Source organism: Marmota monax, unplaced genomic scaffold (genome assembly GCF_021218885.2).
Source record: "Marmota monax isolate L192 unplaced genomic scaffold, Marmota_monax_Labrador192_F-V1.1 WCK01_AAM20220418_F8-fsc00480, whole genome shotgun sequence".
NCBI lineage: Eukaryota > Metazoa > Chordata > Mammalia > Rodentia > Sciuridae > Marmota > Marmota monax.
In genome coordinates this window covers 80,731-106,971 of record NW_026692418.1, presented here as the reverse complement: position 1 = coordinate 106,971, position 26,241 = coordinate 80,731, and the positions used below count along the sequence as shown (strand labels likewise).

Here is a 26,241-nt window from a genome sequence, read left to right as displayed (position 1 = left end):
TATTCTTAAAGATGATGTGATTCAGGGTATGATCTGGTTGTTTGTGTTGCTAAGATTTGGAATCCAGAAAGTAAGGACAGGGAATAAGTATAGGAGAATGGAGGGTGGGGGTGAAGACGGGTGGTTGGCACGATGAGGGAATTTGGAAAAGTGTGACGAAGAGAAGACTGAGCCAGATTCTTGCCAAGCAGTAAACTGAACTCAAATTAATGTTTCCTTTAGGGATCTCTAGGGAGTTGCTGTGGGAAGCCATTGTTGGGTGTAGTCTGTCCAGCAGAAAGTAATAGCACATTTAATTTTTTTTCATATGCATACTTTTATTAAATATAATTTCCAAAAAAATGAGAAAAGTGGTATTGCTTTACATTTCTGCTTTATTACTTTTTATATAATAGCATACTTAGTAAACCAAAAGGGTTAGAGAATTAGAGAATTTCAGTCGTGAAATAATGGCTGTTTTTTCCTTAGAGGAATTTAGTTAATTCAGGTATTATAAAAGAAAGTATAATAGAGGCTGGGGATGTAGCCCAGTGGTAGAGCCCTTGCCTAACATATGCAAGGCCCTGGTTTTGTTTCCCAGCACTGAAAAACAAAAAGCAAAACAACTACTGCGGGCTGGGGATGTGGCTCAAGCGGTAGCCTGCTCGCCTGGCATGCATGCGGCCCCGGTTCGATCCTCAGCACCACATACAAACAAAGATGTTGTGTCCACCGAAAACTAAAAAATAAAATATTAAAATTCTCTCTCTCTCTCTCACTCTCTCTCTAAAACAAAAAACAAAAACAAAAAACACAACCTACTGCTCTACCCTCCAAAAACAAGTAAAGAAATGGCTTAGTGTAATAGTTTAAAACTTAAATCCTTAATTTTGATTATGTTGAGCTTTTTGAATTCAAGTCAGGGCTTTCCTCCAGAAGCCTGGGCTTATGCCCTTTGTCAGTCACTGTTACCATTAACAAAGCACAAAGCCTCTCACACAAAAAACTGTATAGCAAAGCTTAGTGGCCTTTATAAATTTTTTTCTGGGAACTGAAGTGGTGGTTTCACTAATTACAGTTCTATATAATGCAAATTATGTACTCTAATTGAAAATAGAGTGCTGACCTTAAGTCTGGGTTGAGGTAAAAAGAGCACTGGGGGTAGGGATAAGTTCTGGTCCCAGCAGGTATTATGTGACCTTGTGCCGGTCACTTCATATCATGAGTATTAGGCTGAGGTAGAAGGATCACAGGTTGGAGGCAGCCTCACCAATTTGGTGAGACCCTGACTCAAAATGACAAGTAAAAAGAGCTGGGAATGAATCTTGTAGTAAAGCACCCCTGGGTTCCAACCCCAGCACAGAAAGAAAGAAAGGAAAATATCTGGACTATCAGGGAAATTAAAGTAGGTGAAATCTTGGGGTAGAATTATGTGTTTCTTAGTTAGATATATATTTCAGAGTGTTTATTGAAGTGTAACTTAATATAGAGGAATGTACCAAGTTCCAGGCATCCATTTTTGTCATTTAAAAAAGCTCTTTGAGTAAAACTAATAGGCATTTCTTAGGCATGTGGGACTTAAGACTCTTGTATTTTTTTTTGTTAAAAATATTTTCAGTTCCATATATTATGAACAGAGATATTACTTTGAGTTTGTTTTTTTAGAACTTACCTCAAAACTCCGAAATTTGATTGCCTTGCTTTTGGTTTAGTTTTGGGTTCTTATTTTTGTAGAATGTTTATGAGATTAGCCACTAGAGGGCTGCAGTGAGGATTTCATCTTAGTGGTGAATCATCTAAATACCATTAGTTTATTGCTGAGCTTGAATTTAGGATCTAAAGGCAAAAGATCGATATATTTATTTATTTATTTATTTAGGAACTGAGATTTGAACCCAGAGGCAGTTTACCACTGAGCTAAGTTGCCAGGCCGATATAATTTTTTATTTTGAGGCAGGGCCTTGCTAAGGTGCTGAGGCCAGCTTTGAACTTGTGATCCTCCTCCCTGAGCCTCCTGAGTCCCTGGGTCTCTTAAGAGAATTTTGAATTTATAATATTATATTAGCACTTAGTTTTCTGGAAAATTGAGGTTTTTTTTCCCCTTATGATCTAATTAGCAATCTTCATGCAAAACTCATAGTAGTAGAAGTGACATAATATCTGTAGTACTTCATAGGTACTTTGTCAAACCTGGTCTATCAGAGATATCTGATGGTCTGCTAGGCTAGCATAGAACATGGTTTTGTATCAGTTACTTTGTATCTTACATCACTGCTTGGGTGACAGAACTGGAGGTTCCAGAGTTCCTTTAAATAAAGCTTAAGAGCCCTTTTAAATTTTATGCTATTTTTTTTTAACTCCTTTAACACAAGCTAAGTTTACTGTATCTGTTTGCTTTGTGGGTGATGATGAATTGGTTAGTTGTACTTAGAATCTGAAAAGAACCAGCATTTGTGAGTAGGCTGAGAACATCTCTCCTTTACTGCAGTATATTCACAAATGCACATTGCCATTACTATTTCCAACTATTCTGGGAGAAATTTTGGCTTTAAAAATTCTAAGCTTTCCCCCAAAATACACACTATAGGGCTACATGTGTTTTGGAGAGTTCTGGGTGGATCCTAGAAGAGTCTTTTTTTTTCCTCTTCTTTTTGGTACTGGTCATTGAACCTAGTCCTTTTTATTTTTATTTTGAGATCTTATTAAGATAATTGAGGCTGGTCTCAAACTTGGATCCTCTAGCCTTAGCCTCTTGAGTAGTCTGTGCCACTGCACCTAGCTAGAAGAGTCTTAAAGAGGAAGCTCTTTTCCAAAAGAGCAGTTTAAACACAAAAGAGATTTTATGTGTAAAACGCCAAGTTGATTCTCTATTATGATGTACCCTTTATATATTTGAGACACTGTGTATCAGACACTTAATAGAGCAATGTGGGTAATTCATAAGGAGGAATTAAAGCTCTTCTGTTCTCCAAAGCATAGTTGATTGGAAGAATATGAGGATATAATGTTGCATGTACTGTCTTTATTGCAGGTTGAGTTGTGTTTAGAGTGCATTGAATGGGCCAAATCAGAGAAAAGGACTTTCTTACGCCAAGCTTTGGAGGTATGTATCCACATTAGCACTGATTTCAGTTCTCAGACATTAGTGAATATAAGTAATACCATCCTGATCAAAAGCATCTTCAACAACTTTGTATTATCCATTTACTAAAAGATTATCACTGAAATAAGTCACTGAAAGTTGTCTCATTTGTGAGAGTTGCCCTGGTTGAAGTTTTGAGACAAACTTTCTAAAGCAGCAACATGGTAAAGTTAACAGTCTTTGGCAATAATAGGAGACAATACTGGGGTCTGGATCATTTGTTATGCTGCATTTGATGGTATCATCAGGACATGGATATTCAACAGTAACAGTTCTGTGACTGTTGATCTTTGATTTCTTTCTGTGGCTTTTTTTTTTTTTTTCCTTCCTTCAGTCAATGCCTTTTCTCTTTCCTAGGCAAGACTGGTGTCTTTGTACTTTGATACCAAGAGGTACCAGGAAGCTTTGCATTTGGGTAAGTAAACTGGTAGAAATTAATAAGACATCTTAGTTAGCTAAATGATTATATTCTAAACCTGGCTATTCTTATTAATTAACTATTAAAAATTTATATTCTACCTACTTCTGAGGATTCAAGGTAGTTTACATTTATGGACTTTGTCATGGAAAAATGCTATTTGAAAGTTCTGAGAAACTGGCTATAGTTATTCTGTTAAATTTAGAGAACAAACGTGTCAGTTTTTGTTTCCTTGAGTTTGAACAGTCCATTCCATTGAAGTAGCTGAAGTTCTTTTCAATATTTCTGTTTTGTATATAGCACCGTATTAAATTGCAGATTTAATTTTTTTTTTTTTTTGGTGCTGGGGATTAAACCCAGGGGTGCTTAGCCACTGAGTCACATTCCCCTCATTTTTTATTTTTTGAGACAGGTTCTTGCTAAATTTCTTAGGGCTTCATTAAGTTGCCGAGTCTGGCTTTGGACTCGTGATCCTCCTGCATCAGCCTCCTGAGTTGCTGGGATTACAGGTGCGTGCCACTGCACCTCGCCAGATTTAATATTTAAATTGAAAATGTTTAAAAAGTATTACATATGCTACATTTGTTTTTAATTGTACTTACAATCTATTAAATCAAAAAGTGAATTTTGAGTGCAAATATGTTTGGAGGCCAAAGTGGGCCAGTTGAAGGCATTCACTGTGTAGCCTGAACTCTTTCCCTGCTGCTAGTTTTTACTAATTGGTAGATCTGGACTATTTTCCCCAGATCTACCAATTTTCCCCAAACAGAAGAAAATGGCCTTTATGATCTGTTAATTTGAATAGATTGCCAGTATTTAATCTGTCAGAATGCAATTAATATGTTTTAAACAAATAGGTCACTCTTTTAAAGTATATGATTCATTGTGTTTGTTTGTTTGTTTTTTGTACAAGAGATTGAACCCAGGGGCACTCAACAACTGAGTCACATCCCTAGCCCTTTTAAATATTTTATTTAGAGACTGGGTCTTGCTGAGTTACTTAGGGCTTACTAAGTTGCTGAGTCTGGCTTTGAACTCAGGATTCTCCTGCCTCAGCCTCCAGTGCTTGCTGTGATTATAGGCATGTACCACCACGCCTGGCCATTGGTTTTTTAGTATATTCAGTAAGTTGCGCAACCATCACCACTATCTAATTTCAGAATTTTTTCATCACCCCAGAAAGAAACTGTGCCCATTAGCAGTCACTCTCTAATAATTCTCCACACATACTTAGTGCACGTACAGGGCAACTGGGCAACTGGAGGATAGCATAACATGTGGTCTTTTGTGATAAGCTTCTTTTACTTGGCATAATGTTTTTAAGGTTTATCTATGTTGTAGCATAATCAGTATTTTATTTCTTTTTATTGCTTAATAATAGTCTATTGGGTGTTTTACATTTTACCTATCATTTGGTGGCATTTGGAGTTGTTCTTACTTTTTGACTATTATGAATACTGTTGTGAAGAGGTTTCAGGTGGATATGGTTTTCTTTTCTTTCTTTCTTTTTTTTTTTTTTTTTTGTAGTTATAGATGGACAGAATGCCTTTATTTTATTTACTTTTATGTGGTGCTAAGGATTGAACCCAGTGCCTCACACATGCTAGGCAAGTGCTCTGCCACTGAGCTGTAGCCTCAGCCCCCGATATGTTTTTTTTTGTGTGTATATATCCAGAAGTGAAATTGCCAGGTCACATGGTAACTGTTTATCTTTTTGAGGGACTGTCAAGGAGTTTTCCAAAATGGATGTACCATTTTACATTATCACCAGCAATGTATAAGCAGAGTTATAGTTTCTCTACATCCTCATCAATACTGTCTCTTTTTTATTTTAGTTCTCCTATATATATGTACTGGTATTTCATTATGGTGTTGATTTGCATTTCCTTAATTGCTGATGATGTTGAACATCTTTTCATGTACTTGTTGCTCATTTGTATGTCTTTGGAGTAATGTCTGTTTAAATCCTTTGGACATTTAAAAATTGAGTTACTTATTTGTTTTACTCTGGATACAAGTCCCTTACCAGATCTATGATTTGCAAATATTTTTTGCTATTTTGTGGGTTATTTTTTTCACCTTTTTTGTTTTTAAAGCTTTTTTTTTATACACAATACTTTTATTTTATTTTTATGAAGTTTTAGTTCTTTGGTCTGTTTTTAGTTAATTTTTGTTTGTGGCATAAATCTTTTGGTTCTTGACATTCTCATGCAGGATGGGGGAACTAGGCATATTTATATCAAGAACACTGGCATATCCAGAACTCTTTACTTTCCCCAACAGCCCTACCTAGTGCCTAGTGTTTCTGGTATAGTCTTATGATTGCTGGACAGGGAATGAGTGAGGTCAAGTCCGTGTCTGAACTGGATAACTAGTTTTAGTATTTTATTGGTAGAGGTTCCCACTATATTTAAATCTTAGGAGTGAGCTTAGAGGGCTCTTGGCTTCAATACTGTCCTTGGGAAGCAGAATAGTTTCAATGAGATGTGTGTTTCTTTTTTAGAAGGTAGCACATTAGAGGAAAACAATTCTTTCAAGGGCTCTAAAGGTAACTTTTTTGAGTTCAGGCAGATTTCTTTATCTCAAGTGTTATTAAGGTGAGAGAGTGAGATTTTTCAGCAATATGGTATTATGATTATGGTTAACAAAGAGATACATTTTTTCCTCTTCCAGGTTCTCAGTTGCTGCGGGAGTTGAAAAAGATGGATGACAAAGCCCTTTTGGTGGAAGTACAACTTTTAGAAAGCAAAACATACCATGCCCTGAGCAATCTGCCGAAAGCTCGAGCTGCCTTAACCTCTGCTCGAACCACAGCAAATGCCATCTACTGTCCCCCTAAATTGCAGGCCACCTTGGACATGCAGTCAGGTAACCCTCATAGCTATTCCTGGGATGTGTTTTCTTAGAGCTCATCTTGTCTTAGGTATGGAAGGATTGGGATTTGGGGCTGGAGAATATAATGGGCTGATTTGACTCAAAGAAACCAATTAGAAGGCTACCTTTCTAACCAGCTGTTCCCTTCCTATTGAGTGCCTTAAATATATTAAAAATATGCCTATCATTTCTTAGCCAGGCAATATGACTGTTAGAACCAAACCTTAGAGAGGTCTCACTGAGGTTTGAAAGTCTCCCTTAATTTTCCTATTAGCTGCTTACACTCAGCATGGTAGCATTTCTCTTTTAAGATTGGCCTAATCCAAGTCTGTTAACTCTTGCAGACCTTCATAAAACTTATTGAATTTTTAAAAGGACCTTAATTGTGTGTAGTATGTAGCTTTCTGATGGAGTGTGTGAATGTTGGTGTTAGGAAGCAATGGATTGGCAGGTGAAAAACTTTTTCTTGTATTCAGCATCTTTTTTTCACCAGAGGCATCATTACTGAAGGAGTGCTAAATTGGAGGTAGAAGAATAGTACTTTTTTGTTTTTGTTTTTTGTTTATTTTGGTAGTAATAGGGGTGCTCTACCACTGAGCTATATCACAGTCTTTTCTTTTAGTCTTTTGTATTTTATTTTATCTTTTAAAAATTTGAGACAAAGTTTTGCTAAGTTGCTTAGAGTTTCTTTAAGTTGCTCAAGACTGGCCTCAAATTTAGCTGTCTTCCTGCCTCAGCCTCCTGAGTTTGCTGGCATTACAGGTGTGCACCACTGCACCTGGCTCAAAAGACTAGTTTAAGCACTGATGTTATCTGTCTCATCTATCAAAGGTAATATATGCCCATCTTGCCTCTCAGATCTAGGAACAGCCTTTCCTTGGTTAATAGTTAGGTCTGCTGATTTATAGGTATTTGGTCTTGGGAAAATTACTTAATTTATCTTTACCTTTAACTCATCTATGAAATGGTGAAAATAATTGTACCTCTTTATAGAATTGTGGTGAGAATTAAACAAGGTGATGAGTGTGAAGCCCTTATCACAGTACTCACCTTAAACCAAATATTGCCACTTTGAGCTACTAAGGGTGAACCCTTCCTTTATGGTCAAGAGGTGAACTTCTTTCCTACTTTTCAAAAGAAATAGATGGCATTTTGAATGTGAGCCTTCTTTATTTCTCTTTTCTCTACAGAATTTGTATACTATCTATTTTTACCCCTTATCAAGAATGAGCTTTCCACCTTTCTCTTGTTCCATTTTATGTCTTTAGTCATTCCTCTCAAAATTTGCTTGTCAGTCTTTGAACTGCTCCAGCTGAAAAAGCACAGCCTTTTCTCTGATGTAAATTGCTGCTTTTGCCTTTGTGTCAAGTTTATTGAAAAAGTTGAAAGAGTATCCTTATTTTGTGTTTCTTTTTTCTTTTTTTTTTTTAGTTGTAGATGGACACAATACCTTTATCTTATTTATTTTTATGCGGTACTGAGGATTGAACCCAGTGCCTCACACAAGCTAGACAAGTGCTCTACCTCTGAGCCACAACCCTAGCCCCTTACTTTGTGTTTCAGCTGATTCCTTGAAGAAGTCAACTCCCTTATAATCTCTGACTTTTGGGGATGAGGGTTCAGCCCTGTTGAACCCTAGACTTCCTTGACATCACCATCTTCTTGGTTTGCCTCCTTTGACTATTATTTGTGGCCCCATGTTGCCATTTTCATTTCCTTCCAACTGCCCTTTAACTGTGGCTGTTCCTCAGTGTTTCTTTCTTAGCTTTGTTTCCCTTCCTGTTTTTCCTGTTTCCTCTCTACTCCTATATTCTCTCATGGTTTTACTGCCATTATTGGTCTCCTCATCTAGATTTCTAGTAGCTTCCCTCTCTAGATCTAAATACTAGATCTAAAATTCTAGCTGCTTAAAGGATATACATACCTAACTATCACATTGCTATCTCAGTGGGAACTTATCAAAAACTAACATCCAAACTTAACATCCAACTCCCTTCTCCAGCTGTCATTTCTGGATTTAATTTCATTGTTAATGGCATCATTGACTTAGTTGTTCAAGCTTTCATAATCAGAGTAATTTTGTCTCTTTTCCTTTTTTTCCCCTCAAACCAGTCAGTTAGCAGATCATTTTGAAACTGCCTCCATATTTGCTCTTTTTATCATTTTAACATCGTGGTAATTAGGCTTTAATTGTCTTTTACTGGTGTAACTGTCACTAGTCATTTTTTTCTAATCCATCCTCATCTGGCCTCAATGTCATTTTTTTGAAACCAAATCTGTTTTGTAATTCCTTTGTTTAAAGTTCTCCAATAGTGCTGGGCTTGGTGGAACAATCCTATAATCCCAGCGGCTCGGGAGGCGGAGACAAGGACGATGGCGAGTTCAAAGCCCGCCTCTGCAATTATGAGGCACTAAGCAACTCAGTAGACCCTGTCTCTAAATAAAATACAGAATAGGGCTGGGGATGTGGCTCAGTGGTTGAGCACCCCTGAGTTCGATCTCTGGGACTGCCCCCGCAAAATCTCTAGTGGTTAAAGTAAATGTTACTTTAACATGATATTCAAAAGGAAGGCATCCTTTCCTTTTCATCCTAACCTCTGGATTTAGTCTTAGTCACTGAAAGATTTCATGGTCTCTGGGTATTCCATGTTACTTCCTGCTTCTGTCTATATTTTGTCGTCTTTGCTTAAAATTTCTCTCTTTACCTCGCATCCATTGCAAACTCATGTATTCATCTGGATCTAGTTCAGATGTCTCCTTTCCTCCTTTGTACCTTCCTCTTTGATTTTGGACTTCCCTACCAAAAGAGAGAGAGAGAGAGTTTTATTTTTTTACTTTTTAAAATATTTTATTTTTTAGTTATAGTTGGATAGAATACCTTTATTTTATTTATTTTTATGTGGTGTTGAGGATCGAACCCAAGGCCTTGCTCGTGCAATATGAGGGCTCTACTGCTGAGCCACAACCCCAGTCATATATATAATAATATATATATTATATTTGTAGGTGAACACAATATCTTTATTTATTTATTTTTAGGGTGCTAAGGATTGAACCCAGTGTCTCATGTGTGCTAGGCGAGCGCTCTACCACTGAGTCACAACCCTAGCACGGCAGGTGCTTATTAATGTTTGTGTTGAATAAGTGAGTCTAGTTTTTTGTTTTTCTATAAATAAACTTCGTGCTTACCATGATATTCCTGATAAAAACATGGCCCTTGTTTACTAATGTGTTGGAGAGAACAATATGTCAGCTCTTGGGCTTTTTATTTAATTAATATTTTCAACTGTAAATGGACATGGTATCTTTTTTTTTTTTTAAATTTTTTTTAACATGGTGCTGAGAATCTAACCCAGTGCCTCACACATGCTAGGTAAGCGCTCTACAACTGAGCCACAACCCCAGGCCACCCCCGCAACCTTTTTTTAACTAGACTTATTTTGGGTATGATCTGTTAGCTCCTAGCTCTGTCCTGAGGGATGTGGTTCAGTGGGGATGTGCCTTATTTAGTTTGGCAGCATTAATAATTGGTTGTTTATTTTTTTTTTTATTTCTTTATTTTTTGATATTGATGATTGAACACAGAAACACTTTGTCACTGAGCCACATCCCCAGCCCTTTTTATTTTTTGAGACAGGGTCTTGCTAAGTTGCTTAGAGCCTTGTTGAGTAAGTTGCTGAGGGTCCTAACTTGCACTTCTGCGTCTCAGCCTTCTGAGTTGCTGGGATTACAGGTGTGCACCACTGTACCTGGCTTAATTTTGCTGGGTTCCTTTAGGGGCTTTCCATGACTTTAGAGAGGGACACATTTTCCTTCAGCTCTCTCTAGTTTAGAATAGTAATAGAATTAAAGTGATTTGAATAGGAAAAGAAGAGCTCAAACAATCCCTATTTGCTGACTACATATATTTAGAAGACCTAAAAAACTCCACTAGAAAGCTTCTAGAACTCATAAATGAATTCTGTGAAGTAGCAGGATATAAAATTAACACCCATAAATCAGTTGATTCCCTGTGCATCAATGACGAATCAGCTGAAAGAGAAATCAGGAAAACTATCCCATTCACAATAGCCTCAACTCTGCGCCTACTAGAGGAAGAAGAAAAAAATATTTGGGAATCAATCTAACAAAAGAGGTGAAAGGCTTCTATAGTGAAAACTAGAGAACATTAAAGAAAGAAATTGAAAAAAGACCTTAGAAGATGGGAAGACCTTCCATGTTCCTGAATAGCCAGAATTAATATTGTCAAAATGGCTATACTACCAAAAGTGCTATACAGATTAAATGCAATTCCTATTGAAATTCCAATGATGTTCTTCATAGAAATATAAAAAGTAGTCATGAAATTCATTTGGAAATGTAAGAGGCCCAGAATTGCCAAAGCACCCTTAGCAAGAAAAGTGATGCAGGAGGCATCACAATACCAGACCTTAAATTATACTATAGAGGGATAGTTACAAAAACGGCATGGTATTGGCACAAAAACAAACATGAAGACCAGTGGAACAGATTAGAAGACACAGAAACAAACCTACGTAAATTCATTCATCTCATACTAGACAAAGGTGCCATAAACATACATGGAGAAAAGATAGCCTCTTCAACAGATGATGCTGGGAAATCTGGAAATCTATGTGTCGTAGAATGAAATTGAACCTCTATCTCACACTTCACAAAAATTAATATTTTCAGCTGTAAATGGACAAGATATCTTTTGATATCAAAATGGGATCAGGACTAGAGGAAGAAGTAGGCCCAACTCTCCACCATGTCAGCTTAGGAACTGACTTATTCAATAAGATTTTTTTAAAAAAAATTTTTTTAGTTGTAGATGGACACAGTACTTTTATTTATTTTTATGTGGTGCTGAGGATCGAACCCAGTGCCTCATGCGTGCAAGGCAGGTGCTCTACCACTGAGCCACAACCCCAGCCCTTCAATAAGATTTTTTAAAAATATTTTTTTTTTTTAGATGTAACTGGACACAATATCTTTATTTATTTTTATGTGATGATGAGGATCGAACCCAGTGCCTTATGTGTGCAAGGCAGATGCTCTACCACTGAGCCACAACCCCAGTCCTTCAATAAGATTTTTAAAGTGCAAGAAGTAAAATCAAGAATAAATAGATGGGCCTACTTACTGAGCCGCCACCGAAGTCTCAGCAGCCTCCCCCTGGAGCATCCTCACTTCCCGACACCCGTTCCCCACTCCTGGAACCACCTTCTGTAGCCATTTCTGCCAAGGAAAAGGAATTGTATCGCATGTCTGCTATTCAGAACCTCCATTCTTTCCCCTCTGCTGATGCAAGTAAGGGTGATGACCTGCTTCCTGCTGGCACTGAGGATTTATTATCCATTTAAGAATTCAACAGAGAAATGGCAGGAAGAACCTTACTACAGTTCAAGGGATCACTGATGATTATGATAGAAAGAAACTAGTGAAGGCATTTAGGAAGAAATTTGCCTGCAATGGTACTGTAATTGAGCATCCAGAATACAGAGAAGTAATTCAGCTACAGGGTGACCAGCGCAAGAACATATGCCAGTTCCCAGTATTGATTGGACTGGCTAAGGACAATCAGCTGAAGGTTCATGGGTTTTAAGTACTTGTGGCTCACTGAAGCTTAAGTGAGGATTTCCTTACAATGAGTAGAATTGCCCTTCTGTCCCTTGTCACAAGTTTAAAAACCTCACAGCTTGTATAATGTAACCAGTGGGGTCTGTTTTTAACTTGGACTAGTGTAACTCCTTCATGCAATAAACTGAAAAGAGCCCCCCAAAAAGAATAAATAAATGGGATTGTATCAGATTAAAAAGCTTTCTTTAAAAAAATATTTATTGGGGTCCCCTAAAAAGCTTTTCCTTTTCCTTTTTTTTTTTTTTTTAAGTTGTACATGAACATGAAATATTTTATTTATTTTTATGTGGTGCTGAGGATCGAACCCAGTGCCTCACACATGTGAGGCAAGTGTTGTACCACTGAGCTACAACCCCAGCCCCCTAAAAAGTTTTTCATAGTAGCCGGGTACAGTGGTGCATGCCTGTAATCCCAGTGGCTCAGGAGGCTGAGACTGGAGGATTGGGAGTTCAAAGCCAGCCTCAGCAATGGCGAAGTGCTAAGCAACTCAGTGAGACCCTGTCTGTAAGTAAAATATAAAATAGAGCTGGGGATGTGGCTAAGTGGTCAAGTGCCCCTAAGTTCAGTCCCTAGTCCCTGCCCCCAGCCCCACCCCACCCCCCAAAAAAGCTTTTTCATAGCAAAGGAAACAATCAGGAACATGAACAGAAATCTTACAGAATGGGAGAAAATCTTTATCACCAGCACCTCAGTCAGAGCATGAATATCCAGGATCTACAATGAACTTAAAAAACTTAATACCAAAAATAAATAAATAAATAATCCTATCAATAAATGGGCCAAGGAACTGAACAGGCATTTCATAGAAGAAGAAATACGAATGGTCGGAAGATTTATGAAAAAATGTTCAACATCTCTGGCAATTAGAGAAGTGCAAATCAAAACTACACTGAGATTTCATCCATCTCACCCCAGTCAGAATGGCAATTATCAAGAATACAAGCAGTAATAAGTGTTGAAGAGGATGTGGGGAAAGAGGTTCACTTATACATTTCTGATGGGAATGCAAAGTGGTACAACCTCTCTGGAAAGCAGTATGGAGATTCCTTAGAAAACTTAGAGTGTAATCACCATTTGGCCCAGTTATCCTACTCCTTGGTTTATACTCAAAGGACTTAAAATCAGCATATTATAGTGACTCAGCCACTTAAGTGTTTATAGCAGCTCAATTCATAATAACCAAGCTATGGAACCAACCTAGGTGCCCTTCAATAGATGAGTGGATAAAGAAAATGTGGTGTATATACACAATGGAATATTACTCAGCCTTAAAGAAGAATGGAATTATAGCATTTGCCAGTAAATGGATGGAACTAGGGAGTATTATGCTAAGTGAAATAGGCCAGTCCCAAAGAAACCAAAGGCAGAACATTCTCTCTGATATGGATGCTAACCCACAACAGGAGAGAAGATTAGAAGTTAATTGGACCAGACAAAGGGGAATGAAGGGAAGGGAGGGGGATGGTAATAGGAAAGATAGTAGAATGAATCAACATATCTTTCTTATCCTCATATATAAATATACAATCAATGTAACCACATTGTGTACAACCACAATAATGGATCTAATTAGAACAAGTTATACTTATTCAATTTATGTATAATATTTCAAATATACTATTATACAAAAAAAAGACGTTCAAAAGGTGATTATTTGTATATATAAATATAAATAAAAAAGAAGAGTAATGGAAAAGAGATTTAATACCTCCAGTCTCAAAATGTACCCCTTTTAAGCAGGGTAAAGGGCTTAATTCAGTAATTGGTTAAGTCAGAATTCCCAGTAAGCAAGCATTCCATGTGCCACAGGTTTGTTGTAGGTGGGTTAAAGGTATGTCAAAACATTGATTCCTTGGGACCACATGTGAACAGCTTCACCTTTATATTCTACTGTGCTAAGTACTCTTCTGTGTGTATCTTGATGTGAAAAATGTTGGAAGCACTGTGGTAGACAAATGGTTGGGATAGAGGTCTGTAACTTCATTAGGGACTAGACAGTTGGAGTTAATACAAAGAAGTGCAGAATTTTAGGGCTTAGTTGGATCTCAAGCTGGAAAGAACTAATTTTTATATTATTCCAAGTGATGGAATAGATTGGAAGTAATAGTGGGTTTAATATAGTTGGTTCATTGGGAACAAACCCACCTTCTGAACAGTAGAGAATTGATGAAGTGAACTATAGTATCAGCCTAAGGGAATACTGCTTAACCATGTATAATTAAGTTTATGGATTTGGCATTATGTGAAATAACATGCACTGATTTCATCTAGGCAAAAGCACATCCATTAATGACAAGTGTTTGAGATGGAAATAAAGGAATTGGGTTTTTTTTTTTTTTTGCCCCTTATGAAAGCTTCCTTAGCTTTTCTAAGTTTGATTTTTTTTTTAATACTATCTTGAAGTAGTTAATGTTATTTCTTTGCAAACATAGTGGATGTTCCTAAAACCTGTTGGATATTCTGAAAGAAGTGTGACAAACAACCCATAAAGTGACACAGTACAAGAAGGGCAAGGATTCTCTGTATGCACAGGGAAAGTGATGTTATGACAGGAAACATAGTGACTGTGATGGGAAGACTAAGCAGATTTTCCATGAAAAGGCTAAAAATAAAGAGGGTGCTGAGGCTTAGGTGTGTGTTGAGCTTAACTGCAGATCTAAGAGAATGCTGGCTATTAAGAGATCTAAGCATTTTGAACTGGGAAATGATAAGAGAAAGTGACCCAGTGCTGTTTCATTTTGTTTTATTATGAAGATAATAAATTGTTGATGTTTTGTTCACAATAACAGTTATTCAGTTACCTAGGTGTGTTTTGGTCAACTCTCTGACCCTGTGTAGGTGATGTCATGGAGGGTAAATGACTTTTGCCAATGGCTCTAAAAGAAAGCAGAACTAGGATGGTGGTAGGCAAGGGAGAAAGATGGTGCACTTTATCTTTTTAGGATCCACATTGAGTTGGATCTCTAACTCCTTTGGGAATTTAATATGAGGTTGAGCTGAGAGACTAGAAACAGCTTGGGTTCTAATCCCAGCTTTCACTTGTTGATTGTAACTTTAAGCAGGTTCTTTATCATTGCTTTTACCAGGAATTGAACCCAGGGGCACTTAACCACTGAGCACATCCCCAGCCCTTTTTATTTATTTTGAAACAGAGTTTCGCTAAGTTACTGAGGCTGGCCTCAAACTTGTGATCTGCCTGGCTCTTTAGTGTCTCTCTCTCCCCCTCTCTCCCTCTCTCTCTCTAATTTTTTTTTTAATATTTATCTTTTAGTTGTAGTTGGACACAATACTTTTATTTTTTATTTATTTTTATGTGGTGCTGAGGATTGAACCCAGGGCCCTGCACCTGCTAGGCGAGCGTGCTACCACTGAGCCCCAGCCCCAGCCCTAGCCCTCTTTAGTCTCTCTTGACCTTATCAATAGGTTGATACAGCTAATCTTTTATAGTTTTTTTATTTTGTTTGGATCTTATTTCTTTTTTCTTCAATGCCCAGGTATTATCCATGCAGCAGAGGAGAAGGACTGGAAAACTGCATACTCATACTTTTATGAGGCATTTGAGGGTTATGACTCCATCGATAGCCCCAAGGCCATCACATCTTTGAAGTACATGTTGCTGTGCAAAATCATGCTCAACACGTAGGTGCACATTAACTCTGGAATATAAGAACTGTAGTCCTTCAGCCAAGTTTGTCTACTGTGACAAATGACTTGGGCAGGGAGTTTAGCCAGTTATATATGTGGTAGCACCTGTAGCCTCCGAGGCTGGTTGAGGTAGAGTGGGAGGATCAGAGCTGTTCTAGAGCACTTTGCTTGCTAGTCTTTCAGACTCAGGAGACAGATTGTAGGAATCCCTTTCCTATCTCCTCTTGGAGAAGTCTCCTTATCCTTCAGAGACTCTGTCCTCATTGGTGCTTAACCATAGGACTAAAAGTAACTAACAGACTATGCCAAACAAACTGGGTTACCCAGAATATGAAGGATAGGGTAAGAGACATTTGAAAGACAGGACAACAATAAGTATGACATCTTTTTTTAAAAAAATTATCCTAATTTTATTGGGAATTAATAAAATATTGGCTGGGATTCTGGATCTTTGGATTACATATGGGTTGTATTTTGGTAAGACCTGTTATACTGGAATTTGACTTATACTTCCTGTTCTACCTGTTTGGCCTATTGTTTTTGGTAGGTTCAATTGGGCTTCCTTTTTAGTGTTGGAATTTTTCTATTTTTCATTACTGACCTTTAGCCCAGAAAGAAGAAAGCCTAGCTTCTGTAATGTGAGGAATATATAGGTTTTAGGGGTTGGGGCTGATTTTTTTCTTTGGGCGGTCTTTTTTTTTTTTAATATCTTTGTTTATTAATTTATTTTTTATGTGGTGCTAAGGATCAAATCAATGCCTCACACATGCTAGGCAAGCGCTCAGCCACTGAGCTATAGCCCCAGCCCTTCTTTGGGCAGTCTTTATAGTGGAAGTTCACTGAAACCTGTTCTTAGAATCATAACATCCTGGAGCAGTTGACCAAGTATATCTTTTTTTTTCTAGCCCAGAAGATGTCCAGGCTTTGGTGAGCGGGAAACTTGCACTTCGGTATGCAGGGAGGCAGGTAGGAAATGTATTGACTGCAGTTCTACTTCATATGAGACCAGCATGTTGTCAGATTCATGATGTTTGGTGAGACCAGAGCTCTTCAGGTCTCCATTTTGCTCTTTCCTCTTCCCCACCTGTTTCCTTCCCTGAAGCCCATTTAGTGTTTTTCCTATACTGTTGGATTCTTGACCCACAAAGTCGGTATTTGGTGCTTTTACAGACATAAGGTGGTTTAAGGTAGTTACAGAACTGAACTGTAGCATTCACAGATGCTACAGTGAGTTAGGTTGCATTTAACATTGATCTGTCTCATGAGCCTGCAGATTTAACGTGCAGAATATATGACCTGTTGGATTCTCTGAGTCAGGAGTGTGGTTAGGTCTGGAACATGTGTGCTTTAGGGAGGTCTGATTATTTGTTGTAAAAACTAGATTTTGAGACCCATACTATTCAATTCAAGCCTTGAGTTTTAAGTGTGATGCAAAAAGGACCTTTGATTGTTGGTAGCCCTTCTGTTTGTTTTTGGTAGTAGGCATTGAACCCAGGGTTGCTTTACCACTGAGCTACACTCCAGCCCTTTTTAGTTTTTTAAAAAATTTTTGAGTTAGGGTCTCACAAAATTGCCAAGCTTAGCCTCGGATTTGTGATCCTCCTGTCTCAGCCTCCTGATTTGCTGAGATTACAAACATTCACCCCCATGCCTGGTTGAATATAAGTTCTGAGAGCAAGCAATTTTCACCTTTGTGAAGATGATATCTAAGATTTGTTATACCCATTTTTGCTCAATTATCACTAGTTAAATAAAAGTAATCTTTTGGATTTCAAATGGATTTGTTTCTGAACAACAGATTGGCCATCTCACTACATCTCTGGAGGAATGACCACAACAGATGATTTCTTTTTTTGACAAGTGACCCTAATTGGTTTTGTATTAACAAAAGTTTCAGGTTAGTTCCTATTTTGGGTCTCAAGAATACTGGTTATCACTATAGTGAAAGATGTACTTTCCTAAGGACTACAGTTGAGATAGGCTCAGATAGGTCGTGTGTTCAGGATAAGATTAGATAGCTAATAAAAGGTGGAGCCAGACTTTGAACTTGGGTTATCTGGCTCTAAATTCCAGGCTTTCCTCATGATGACATTTGTTCTGTCTACAAAACAGATGCTGGAGATAAACTGTTCTTGATAGCCTTGTACCACTTAGTCTGCTATATAAGGCATCCCTATTTAAGTATGTAAGCTGACACAGGGGAGCTCCTTCTGTCTCTTTGAGCCTTGATGACAACTTTCAACCAGGAGTCGGGCTGATCTAGAAAGATGGGTATTTCTAATTTCTTGCTAAGTGGACTTAATAGCTTGGACTATAATTTTATAATTAGGTTAAAAATTGCCCTTAGTGGGCTGGGAATATAGCTCAATGGCCGAGTCCTTGCTGAGCATGCCCCAAGCCCTGGATTTCATCTCCAGTAATACTCCCCACTCCCTAAAAAACGTTGCCCTTAGCCATTGAATGTATCTCTAATACTCTCTCTATAATTTTTTTAAGTTATAGATGGACAAAATACCTTTATTTTATTTATTTTTATGTGGTGCTAAGGATCGAACCCAATGCCTCACATGTGCTAGGCAAGTGCTCTGTCACTGAGCTACAGCCTCAGCCCCCTTTGTAGGGTTTTAATGTTCAAGTATAATATGTAGAATATATTAATACCTTAATCCTAATAAAATAGACCTCATTCAGTGCCTTGTATCAAACTTGGTAGAATGGATCTTAGAGGAAGGGGAAAGAAATCACAGTTCTGTCATTTTTCCCTTTCAGCTTGTCATATCTGGAGAATTCTGTATCAAGGTCTTTTTGGGAGACTTCTAAGTCACTTGAGATTTCAAAAGGAAAATGGTTGGCATACAGTGATATTTAATCCTTTTAGCTTTTCAGCCCAGGCCTCTGATAAAGAATCCTTATAGCACAAGTTCTGTGGATATAAACATATTATCTCTGAGACTTTTTTGGGTGTATGTAAACATGCAAAATAGATCATTTTTATGATTTATCTCTTTATTCTCAGACAGAAGCATTAAAATGTGTGGCTCAGGCTAGCAAGAACAGATCGCTGGCAGATTTTGAAAAGGTGAGCATGGTATTGGGTTGGTAGGGAATGGGGTGGAAGACCATTTAAAAACTTTTTAAAAATAGATTTATAAGAAGTTGCAAAGATAGCATCAAGTGATCCCATGTGCCCTTAGTACAATTTCAAATCCAGGAAATAGTTAAGCACTTTTGTACAATTAAACTTGTTATGTTGATTTAGATTATATATCATATGTAATACTTCTTAGTTTCAAAAAGTTCTCTCTGTCATCCTTATTTACAGCAAAGCTCTTATCTTCATTTTGTGGTTGAGGGAATCAGGAGGATGCCCCAAGTCACACAGTTATATGTATCATGGTTTGACTCCAAGTCTAGTGCTTATCTCACACAATATAATCATAGGTATTCCTTCAGCTCCAGAAATGTCAGGTCTGCTTCTTTGTGATCAAAAGAGAAGTTTTATGTGCACATTTGGCCCTAAAGAAACTTCCTCAGGATGATAAAACTGTAAAGAAGAGAAACTTCCTCAGGATGATGTTCTAGATTTTGACTTATGTGTTAGTCAAGTTTTCATCGCTGTGACCAAAATACCCCGCAAGAATAATTTAGAGGGGGAAAACTTTATTTTGGTTCATGGGATGACCTCTTGCTCTGGGCCTAAGGTGAGGCACAACAACATGGCAGAATGGTGTGGTAGAGGAACACTATTTCACTCATGGTAGCCAAGAAACAGAGCACTACTCCCTTACATAGGGAAATGAACCCTTCTAGGACATGCCCCCAATAACTTTCATTCCTTCATTACCACAAGAGCTTTTGGGGGATACTTCATAATCATACCATAACAACTCCTATGCCATTTGCTTATTGGGAAGTTTCAAAAGGAGAGACACTTGTCTTAGGTATATATATTCTTTGTGTGATTAGAGTGACCAACTTAAAAACAGAACCTAGATCCAGCTAGATGTGGGGCACATACCTGTAATCCCAGCAACTCAAAGAGGCTGAGGCAGGAGGATCACAAGTTCAAGACCAGCCTCAGCAATTTAGAGAGGCCCTAAACAACTTAGACCCTGTCTCAAAATACAAAGGAGTGAGGATGTAGCTTAGTGATAAAGTGCCCTTGGGTTTAATCCCCAGTTCCTACCCCTAAAACAAAAACTAAAAACCCTCCTAGAACCAGAATGAAAAAAAAAAAACATGTAGATGGATACTAGGCCATGTGGCCTGGATTATCCCCAAGACTCATCATTTTCCTGAGGACTCTTGCTGATTCTTGCCATCTCTTACTTGGTATGATTTGCCTGCTTTTTAAAACATCTTATAGTACAGTGGACATGAGACTTGGATAGTGAAACCATTGCTAAAGGTACATATGTTATGTACATGAATAAATAGTTTGTCATTTTACCCCCAGCTTTGGATCTTACATGGAACACCTTTATTCCAAGTGATTCCTTGGGAAAAGGGTCCTGTGATCAGATATTTGGGAAATATCAGGATTAAACAAAATCGGTTAGGTTTTCTGTTTTAACAGCAGAGCTGTACTATACTGATATTCCTCACAAAACTCCCAAGATCTTGTTGTGCAATTTAGCGTTTCTCATTTAAACTCAGAATTATTTGAAATAAATGCTGAAAAATGCTTATATAGTTGATTTGGCTTACAAGTGAAACTGCTCCTAGGGCTTACATGATTTGAACTGGTGACATGAAGGTTTTAGATAGAAAGATTGTGACTTCACCTTTTTGTTTGACATTCCTTTTTTTCTGCTTTGTTAATGGCTTTTCTTTGATCTCAAAACTCCCAGAACTTCATTCAACCATGTAGTTAGAACGGCTAGTCAGCTACTCAGGAAGTTAGGAGGAGTGTGACTTTAAAGTTCTTCTCTGTGCCAATCTCTGTGCTGGCTCTTTGGACAGGCCCTGACAGATTACCGGGCAGAGCTCCGGGATGACCCAATCATCAGCACACACTTGGCCAAGTTGTATGATAACTTACTGGAGCAGAATCTGATCCGAGTCATTGAACCTTTTTCTCGAGTACAGGTAAGAACCATCCTGGGGATTCTGTCTGGTTTTGGCCATACATTCCCACTGTAGCCACCTCCCTGTTCACATCTGTACAAAATAGGAGCTCACTTCCAAGGTTATGCCTGGTGAGCAAGAGGCCACCAAGAGCTCAGTTTATCTTGATGGGAAATGAGTGGAGGAGGAGTAGAGACTTGTGAGATGGCACCTGCTTGTGCCCTGAGTACAGTTTCTTTCTTGATTTTGTAGTCATTGTGCATGTGGTACTCATTTTCTGTATTGGGTATGTGGGACAGGAGTGGGTTTATTATCTGTAATGGTAACATCAGGCAAATGGACAGCATAAGGGAAGCTAAGCATGGCTAGGGAAAATTTTTAGAGACATTCAACAGGTTCAAAAGACACAGCAATTTCCTGTCCCCTGCTTCTCATATTGGAGGCAAAAGTAAAACTTTCAGTGTTGTGTCTCTCTGCCTTTCCTTTTAGATTGAACACATATCTAGCCTCATCAAACTCTCTAAGGTAAGGAGTTCAGAGGCCTTCTGGTGGGTAGGGATGGGAAAGAGGTGGTGTAGAATGGATAGCATTTGTACCTGATGGGCCTTATTGGAAAGCTCCTAAGCTTCCCGGGGAATGGGAAATGTCAGAGCTGAAGTTGCATTGTTGCTGTTTGGTTTTCAATCCATTTGCCCTAAGATCTTTTCTACAAAGCTTTCATATCAGGGTGATGTGGTCCCTTTAATCATGTGCTTTGATTTTAGGCCGATGTGGAAAGAAAATTATCACAGATGATTCTTGACAAGAAGTTTCATGGTGAGTAACAGTCACACAGGCAAGGGGACTACTGGTGATAAAGATGGTTTAAGAGGCATTTATTTGTTTATTTATTTGTGGTGCCGGGGGTTGAACCCAGGAGCGCTTAACCACTGAGCTACATCCCCAGCCCTTTTTTATATTTTATTTTGAAACTGGATCTTGCTAAGTTGTTTAGGGCCTCTCTAAGTTGCTGAGGCTGGCTTTGAACTTGAGATCCTTCTGCTTCAGCCTTCTAAGCTGCTGGGATTACAGGCATATACCACCGTGCCTGACAAGAGGTTTATTTTTAAAGAAATTGTTTGGTTCTCTGGGATCCTGGTCCCTGTTCCCTGTGTTAAGTGTGTAATAACATGCAAATGGAACAGGAAGATGAGTTCTATTCCCTTTTTCTGGAGAAAATGAGGCAACTAGGGATCAGGCTGCTTTAAAATTGTTTTTATGTCTAATCTATTCTTTTACTTGGGTTGCCCTTGTGTTTCCTGCAGGGATTTTGGACCAAGGGGAGGGTGTCCTGATTATTTTCGATGAACCCCCAGTAGATAAAACTTATGAAGCTGCTCTGGAAACAATTCAGAACATGAGTAAAGTAGTGGATTCCCTCTACAACAAAGCCAAGAAACTGACATAGGTGAGTGCCTGCCCTGGACCCAGGGCTGGGCAGCGCTGTCTTCTGCCTGTTGGGACTGAAAACCTCCTCCTGGTGTCCTTGTGGCTTCCTGATTGACACTGCTCTGTCTTCTCTTGCAGAATTGGATCTGTAGCGGTCCTTTGGAGAGTGTGTGTGGCGGGAGAGTGAAACCTTGGGGCAAAATGCTAGGAGATTTCTTTTTTCTTTTTGTTCTACTTTTCGCTCGGAAAGTTTTTAAATCCTCATTTGGTGCATCTGTATTCCAACCCATAGGTGTGCCAGTTTTCATGTAATCTTTACTGGCCCAACTTGGGAGTGGGAAATTGCTTTAAAAAAAAAAAAAAAGAAAGAAAAAAAAGATTATTCTAAATAAAAGGAAAAAGGCTTACACTACCTAAAGCTGTGCTCTCTGCCTCCTGGGAGAGGGCCGCAAAGCCAGACACCCCGCCAACCACTGGGGGCCCTAATCTACCCGCTGGGCGTCACCTCTCCTCTTCTTCAGAATTGGGTGTTTGCTGACCATCAAAAGCAATGACTTTTTATTCTGTTTGTACTGAACCAAAACAAACAACTGTGTATAGACTGCTATTTTCTTTTTTATTTGAAATGAGGCGTTTCGATGTTCTTTCCCTTGCCATTTGGCCTGTCCATCCTTCCTTTCCTGATATTGGCTCCAGCAGACTAGCCGAAGGTCCTTCCACTACCGCCACTGCCGCCGCCGCCGCCGCCGCCGCCGCAGCAGCAGCACCTACAAGGCTCCGCTCTGACCTGTGAAAGGAATGGGGACAAGGCCAGGAGCTAGTGTCCACCACGGCCACACAGGGAGCAGCGTGGGCCCTCAGCCCCCAGGGGACCTGCTGTGCATGTGGCTTTTTTTAACACAGTAATTAGATTAGATGTCAGTGTTTTAACTGCCCCTCTTCTCTGTCCTCTACTCTTCTTTCTCTTCTCTTTCCCCTTTCTCAATCAGGAGACCACTTTTTCCTTCCCTCTCCTACTCCTCCTCTCCTGCTGTCAGATGGATTTATTCCTTTTTAAAACAGTGAACATCGGAAATGAGACTGTGGGCTGTTTTTGTTTTATTTTGTTTTTTTAATTTTCTCTGTTGGGTTTTCAAGCAACCTCATGTCTCCTTTCCAGGGAGCGTCTTTATTTACCTCTTAGAACTCGAATGGATGGGCGGTAGAGCACTGTATTTCAGCATGCTTTGTTTTCTGATATGATTACATAGCAAGGCTTTAATGCCATTTGGGCAGGTAAGCTTCAGCACCTTGTCGCTGTGCTCAACAATATTTTCTTCTCTCATCTTCTCTTTTTTCTTCTCCCCCTCTTCCTGTCTCCTTCCTGCTGGCCTCCTTTTCTCTTTCTTTACCTTTCTCAGATTATCCTTCCAGGTTTTCGTAATAAATTTATATTTTGTAAAAGGATTTTGTTGTACCAGGTTTTGCATCTTCACTGAATCTGACTGGCTTTTATTTTCCTCTCTGAAATCAGGTTTTTGTTCTTAACATCTTCTCTCCCCATCATGTCCAGTCACTGTTTTGGTTTTGGCACCATCAATATCCAATGTACAAACGGTTCTTGCTAACCAACACCGGGTATATCTGATGTTCAGATGAGTTCCAATAAAATAATTTTTTTTTCAAAAGGTGTCATTTCTTGAGTACTGGAGGTTTTCTGAGCAAGTTCAAACAGCTCTGTGTAGCTCAGCAATAGTCTAGCCCTCTAGATTAGCCAAAGCTCCATTATCTCATTTGCTTATATTAATGTTAGTAGTCCTTTAGCCGAATCTGTAGTCCACTTTGGAGGGCTTTCGGCAGGAGACTTGATCTGTGATGGCTAAAAGCAGAAATGGAGTTCAGGTATGTTTTTCTAAGGCAGCATGATCCAGCAAGAACACCTGGATTCTGTCAGTAAGATCCTCCAAGGTTGATGCTTCTATGGTAGGTGATTGTGATACAAGAGGTCATATGAAGTAATGGAAATGCAAGTGTGTAGAGGGTTCTCACATTCAGCTGTGGTTTAGTTTCCTTTTAGAATCTTCAGAAGCAGTGGTTTTCATGATGTTCTCAGACCCTGGGAACGATTCTGAGGGATTTGCCGACTCTTCTCCAGTTTGAGCATTTTGGTATTCTCAGTTTTAATATTGTATTTCTGTGCATAATTTTACTTGCATAGAGGTTTGTTTCTATAAAAGACTTTAAAATAAATATTCCATAGAGTTCCTAGTACTGGAACAGAGGGGAAAGGGTTTCCCAAACTTAGGGGATCCCCTCCCCAAGAGGCTCAGGGCAGCAGCCCTTTTCTCCGCTTCCCTGCTCAGTCTGGTGACTTCCTCTAGACCTGCGCTGTCCAATGAGTAGCTGCTAGCCACATGCAGCTGTTGAGTACTTATAGTGTGGCTAGTTTTGAACTGTTAATGTGCTGCAAATGTAGAAAAACAGATTTTGAAGGATAAGAGTGAAAAAATGTAAAATATCTCAAGTTTTTTAAAGTGTATGTTGAAATATTTTGGGTATATTGGGTTAAATAAAATATTATTACAAATCACCTGTTTCTTTTTACTTTTTTAATGTGGCTACTGGAAAGTATCAAATTATCTATGTGGCTTGCCATTGTGACGCATGTTATACTTTAGTTGGACAGCGCTGTTCTAGACCATCAAGGACCAGCAGTTGTGCCACTATTTTCCCTCCCAGCCCTCATGTGAGCTAGTTTAGGCATAACTGAGAAGGTCATCTGCTCCATGGGCTGGTCTGGGCTGGGCTTTCTCACCAAGGGTCCCAGGCACCAGTCTTCACAGTGCCAGGACTTTCTTGGTTGTTAAGGAGTCACTGCTGGTGTTAGAAGCAGAGGCTAAGGTGTCTGCACTGCTCTAGTGCCCTGCTGTGCATTGAATTATGTAATCTGTGCTGCCCAGAAGGACCACTAGATGCTGCTCTGTGATCCCTAAAGAACAAAGACTTCCTCAGGAACCAGGGCTCAGCCCAGCTTTATATGGAACCCTTTCTGGAAGCTGTAGCTGGCTGCTGCTTGGCCTCCCTTCTTCAGGCTCTCATGGAAAGTGGAATATGCAAAACAGGGAACTGGCATCATAGTCCAGCAAGGCAGCTAACAAAATTGTTGGCCCTTCAGGTAACTAGAGATAGGCTGTAGGATAAGTAGGCTGGTTGACAAGGGTGCTAACTGGACATCTTCCCACAGTTGTATGATGAAGAGGACTGGGAAGAAAATCCTACGTCTTGCCTTTTGGGTCCTTGCTTTCTGCCATTTGGGGCAGATTGTTGTCCTCCTTTTCTTCCTGATGGAAGCTGGGGTGGGGGAGCTGTGTGATGCCTTGAAACAGGCAGGGCTGGGGTGGGTGGGGACAGCCTCTTCCCTCAGCAGCAGGTAGGCTGGCAGTGCCATCCCATACCTGCTCTGCTGCAAATAAAGATTTTGCTTCTGACCAATGTAAGAAAGGTTGGGATAGTTCTGTGGAGGCTCTTTGAGGTGATAATGAAGGCCTAACTTGAAAAAGGCAAGAGATAACACAAGTATAGCCAGGCTGGCAAAGACCCAAGCAAATGTTGCTCTGTTTGGGGAAGCAGGGTGGTCAAATTTGGTATTGCCAACTAGGAATTGGAATAGCTAGTATTGAAATGCAGTTTCTAAGGGGTGGATTACAGGCTTGGAAATCTGGTTATAATTTAGGAAATTAAAAGCATTTAACCCTTGCTTAACATTGGCATCAGAAGGGAGCTTAAGACAATGGACACAAGGCCAACCTAGGAGCTGAGCCTCTAGTAGGGGCCTGGGTTCATCTTTTCTTTATAAAGGAAGAGAGACGTTTGACCAGAGGACCTGAAGGACCCAGAAATTACTTCTCACTTCTTATTATTAGGGGAAGGGGGAACACAGATAGCTTTATCTGAAGAGTGGGTAGGTTGCTGAAGTGGTTTGAACATGGTTTGTCCCTTCGAATTCCCAGGGCTTAGTCGTGACCTTATGACTTTTAGAGGTGGTAGGACCTTTAAGACAAAATCCTGG

At 39.1% G+C, this 26,241-nt stretch overlaps 1 protein-coding gene and 2 pseudogenes across 2 annotated transcripts in view; all 3 read left to right on the top strand.

Annotated features, from left to right (window-relative positions):
- Positions 1–23,860, top strand: part of Psmd11 (proteasome 26S subunit, non-ATPase 11) — a 62,718-nt gene extending 38,858 nt beyond the window's left edge. For both annotated transcript variants that reach the window (XM_058578780.1, XM_046442915.2), the window contains exons 4-14: positions 3,011–3,082; positions 3,479–3,536; positions 6,213–6,407; positions 15,548–15,692; positions 16,604–16,664; positions 18,715–18,777; positions 20,661–20,786; positions 21,255–21,290; positions 21,530–21,581; positions 22,070–22,212; positions 22,332–23,860. In XM_058578780.1, coding sequence (XP_058434763.1) covers positions 3,011–3,082; positions 3,479–3,536; positions 6,213–6,407; positions 15,548–15,692; positions 16,604–16,664; positions 18,715–18,777; positions 20,661–20,786; positions 21,255–21,290; positions 21,530–21,581; positions 22,070–22,212 — 951 coding nt within the window. In that variant the 3' untranslated portion in view covers positions 22,332–23,860. The remainder of the gene's footprint in view (positions 1–3,010; positions 3,083–3,478; positions 3,537–6,212; positions 6,408–15,547; positions 15,693–16,603; positions 16,665–18,714; positions 18,778–20,660; positions 20,787–21,254; positions 21,291–21,529; positions 21,582–22,069; positions 22,213–22,331) is intronic.
- LOC131424134 (eukaryotic translation initiation factor 1-like) lies at positions 9,439–12,556 on the top strand (annotated as a pseudogene).
- On the top strand, positions 12,974–15,288 carry LOC124091738 (large ribosomal subunit protein eL42-like; annotated as a pseudogene).
- Positions 23,861–26,241: the final 2,381 nt, after the last annotated feature.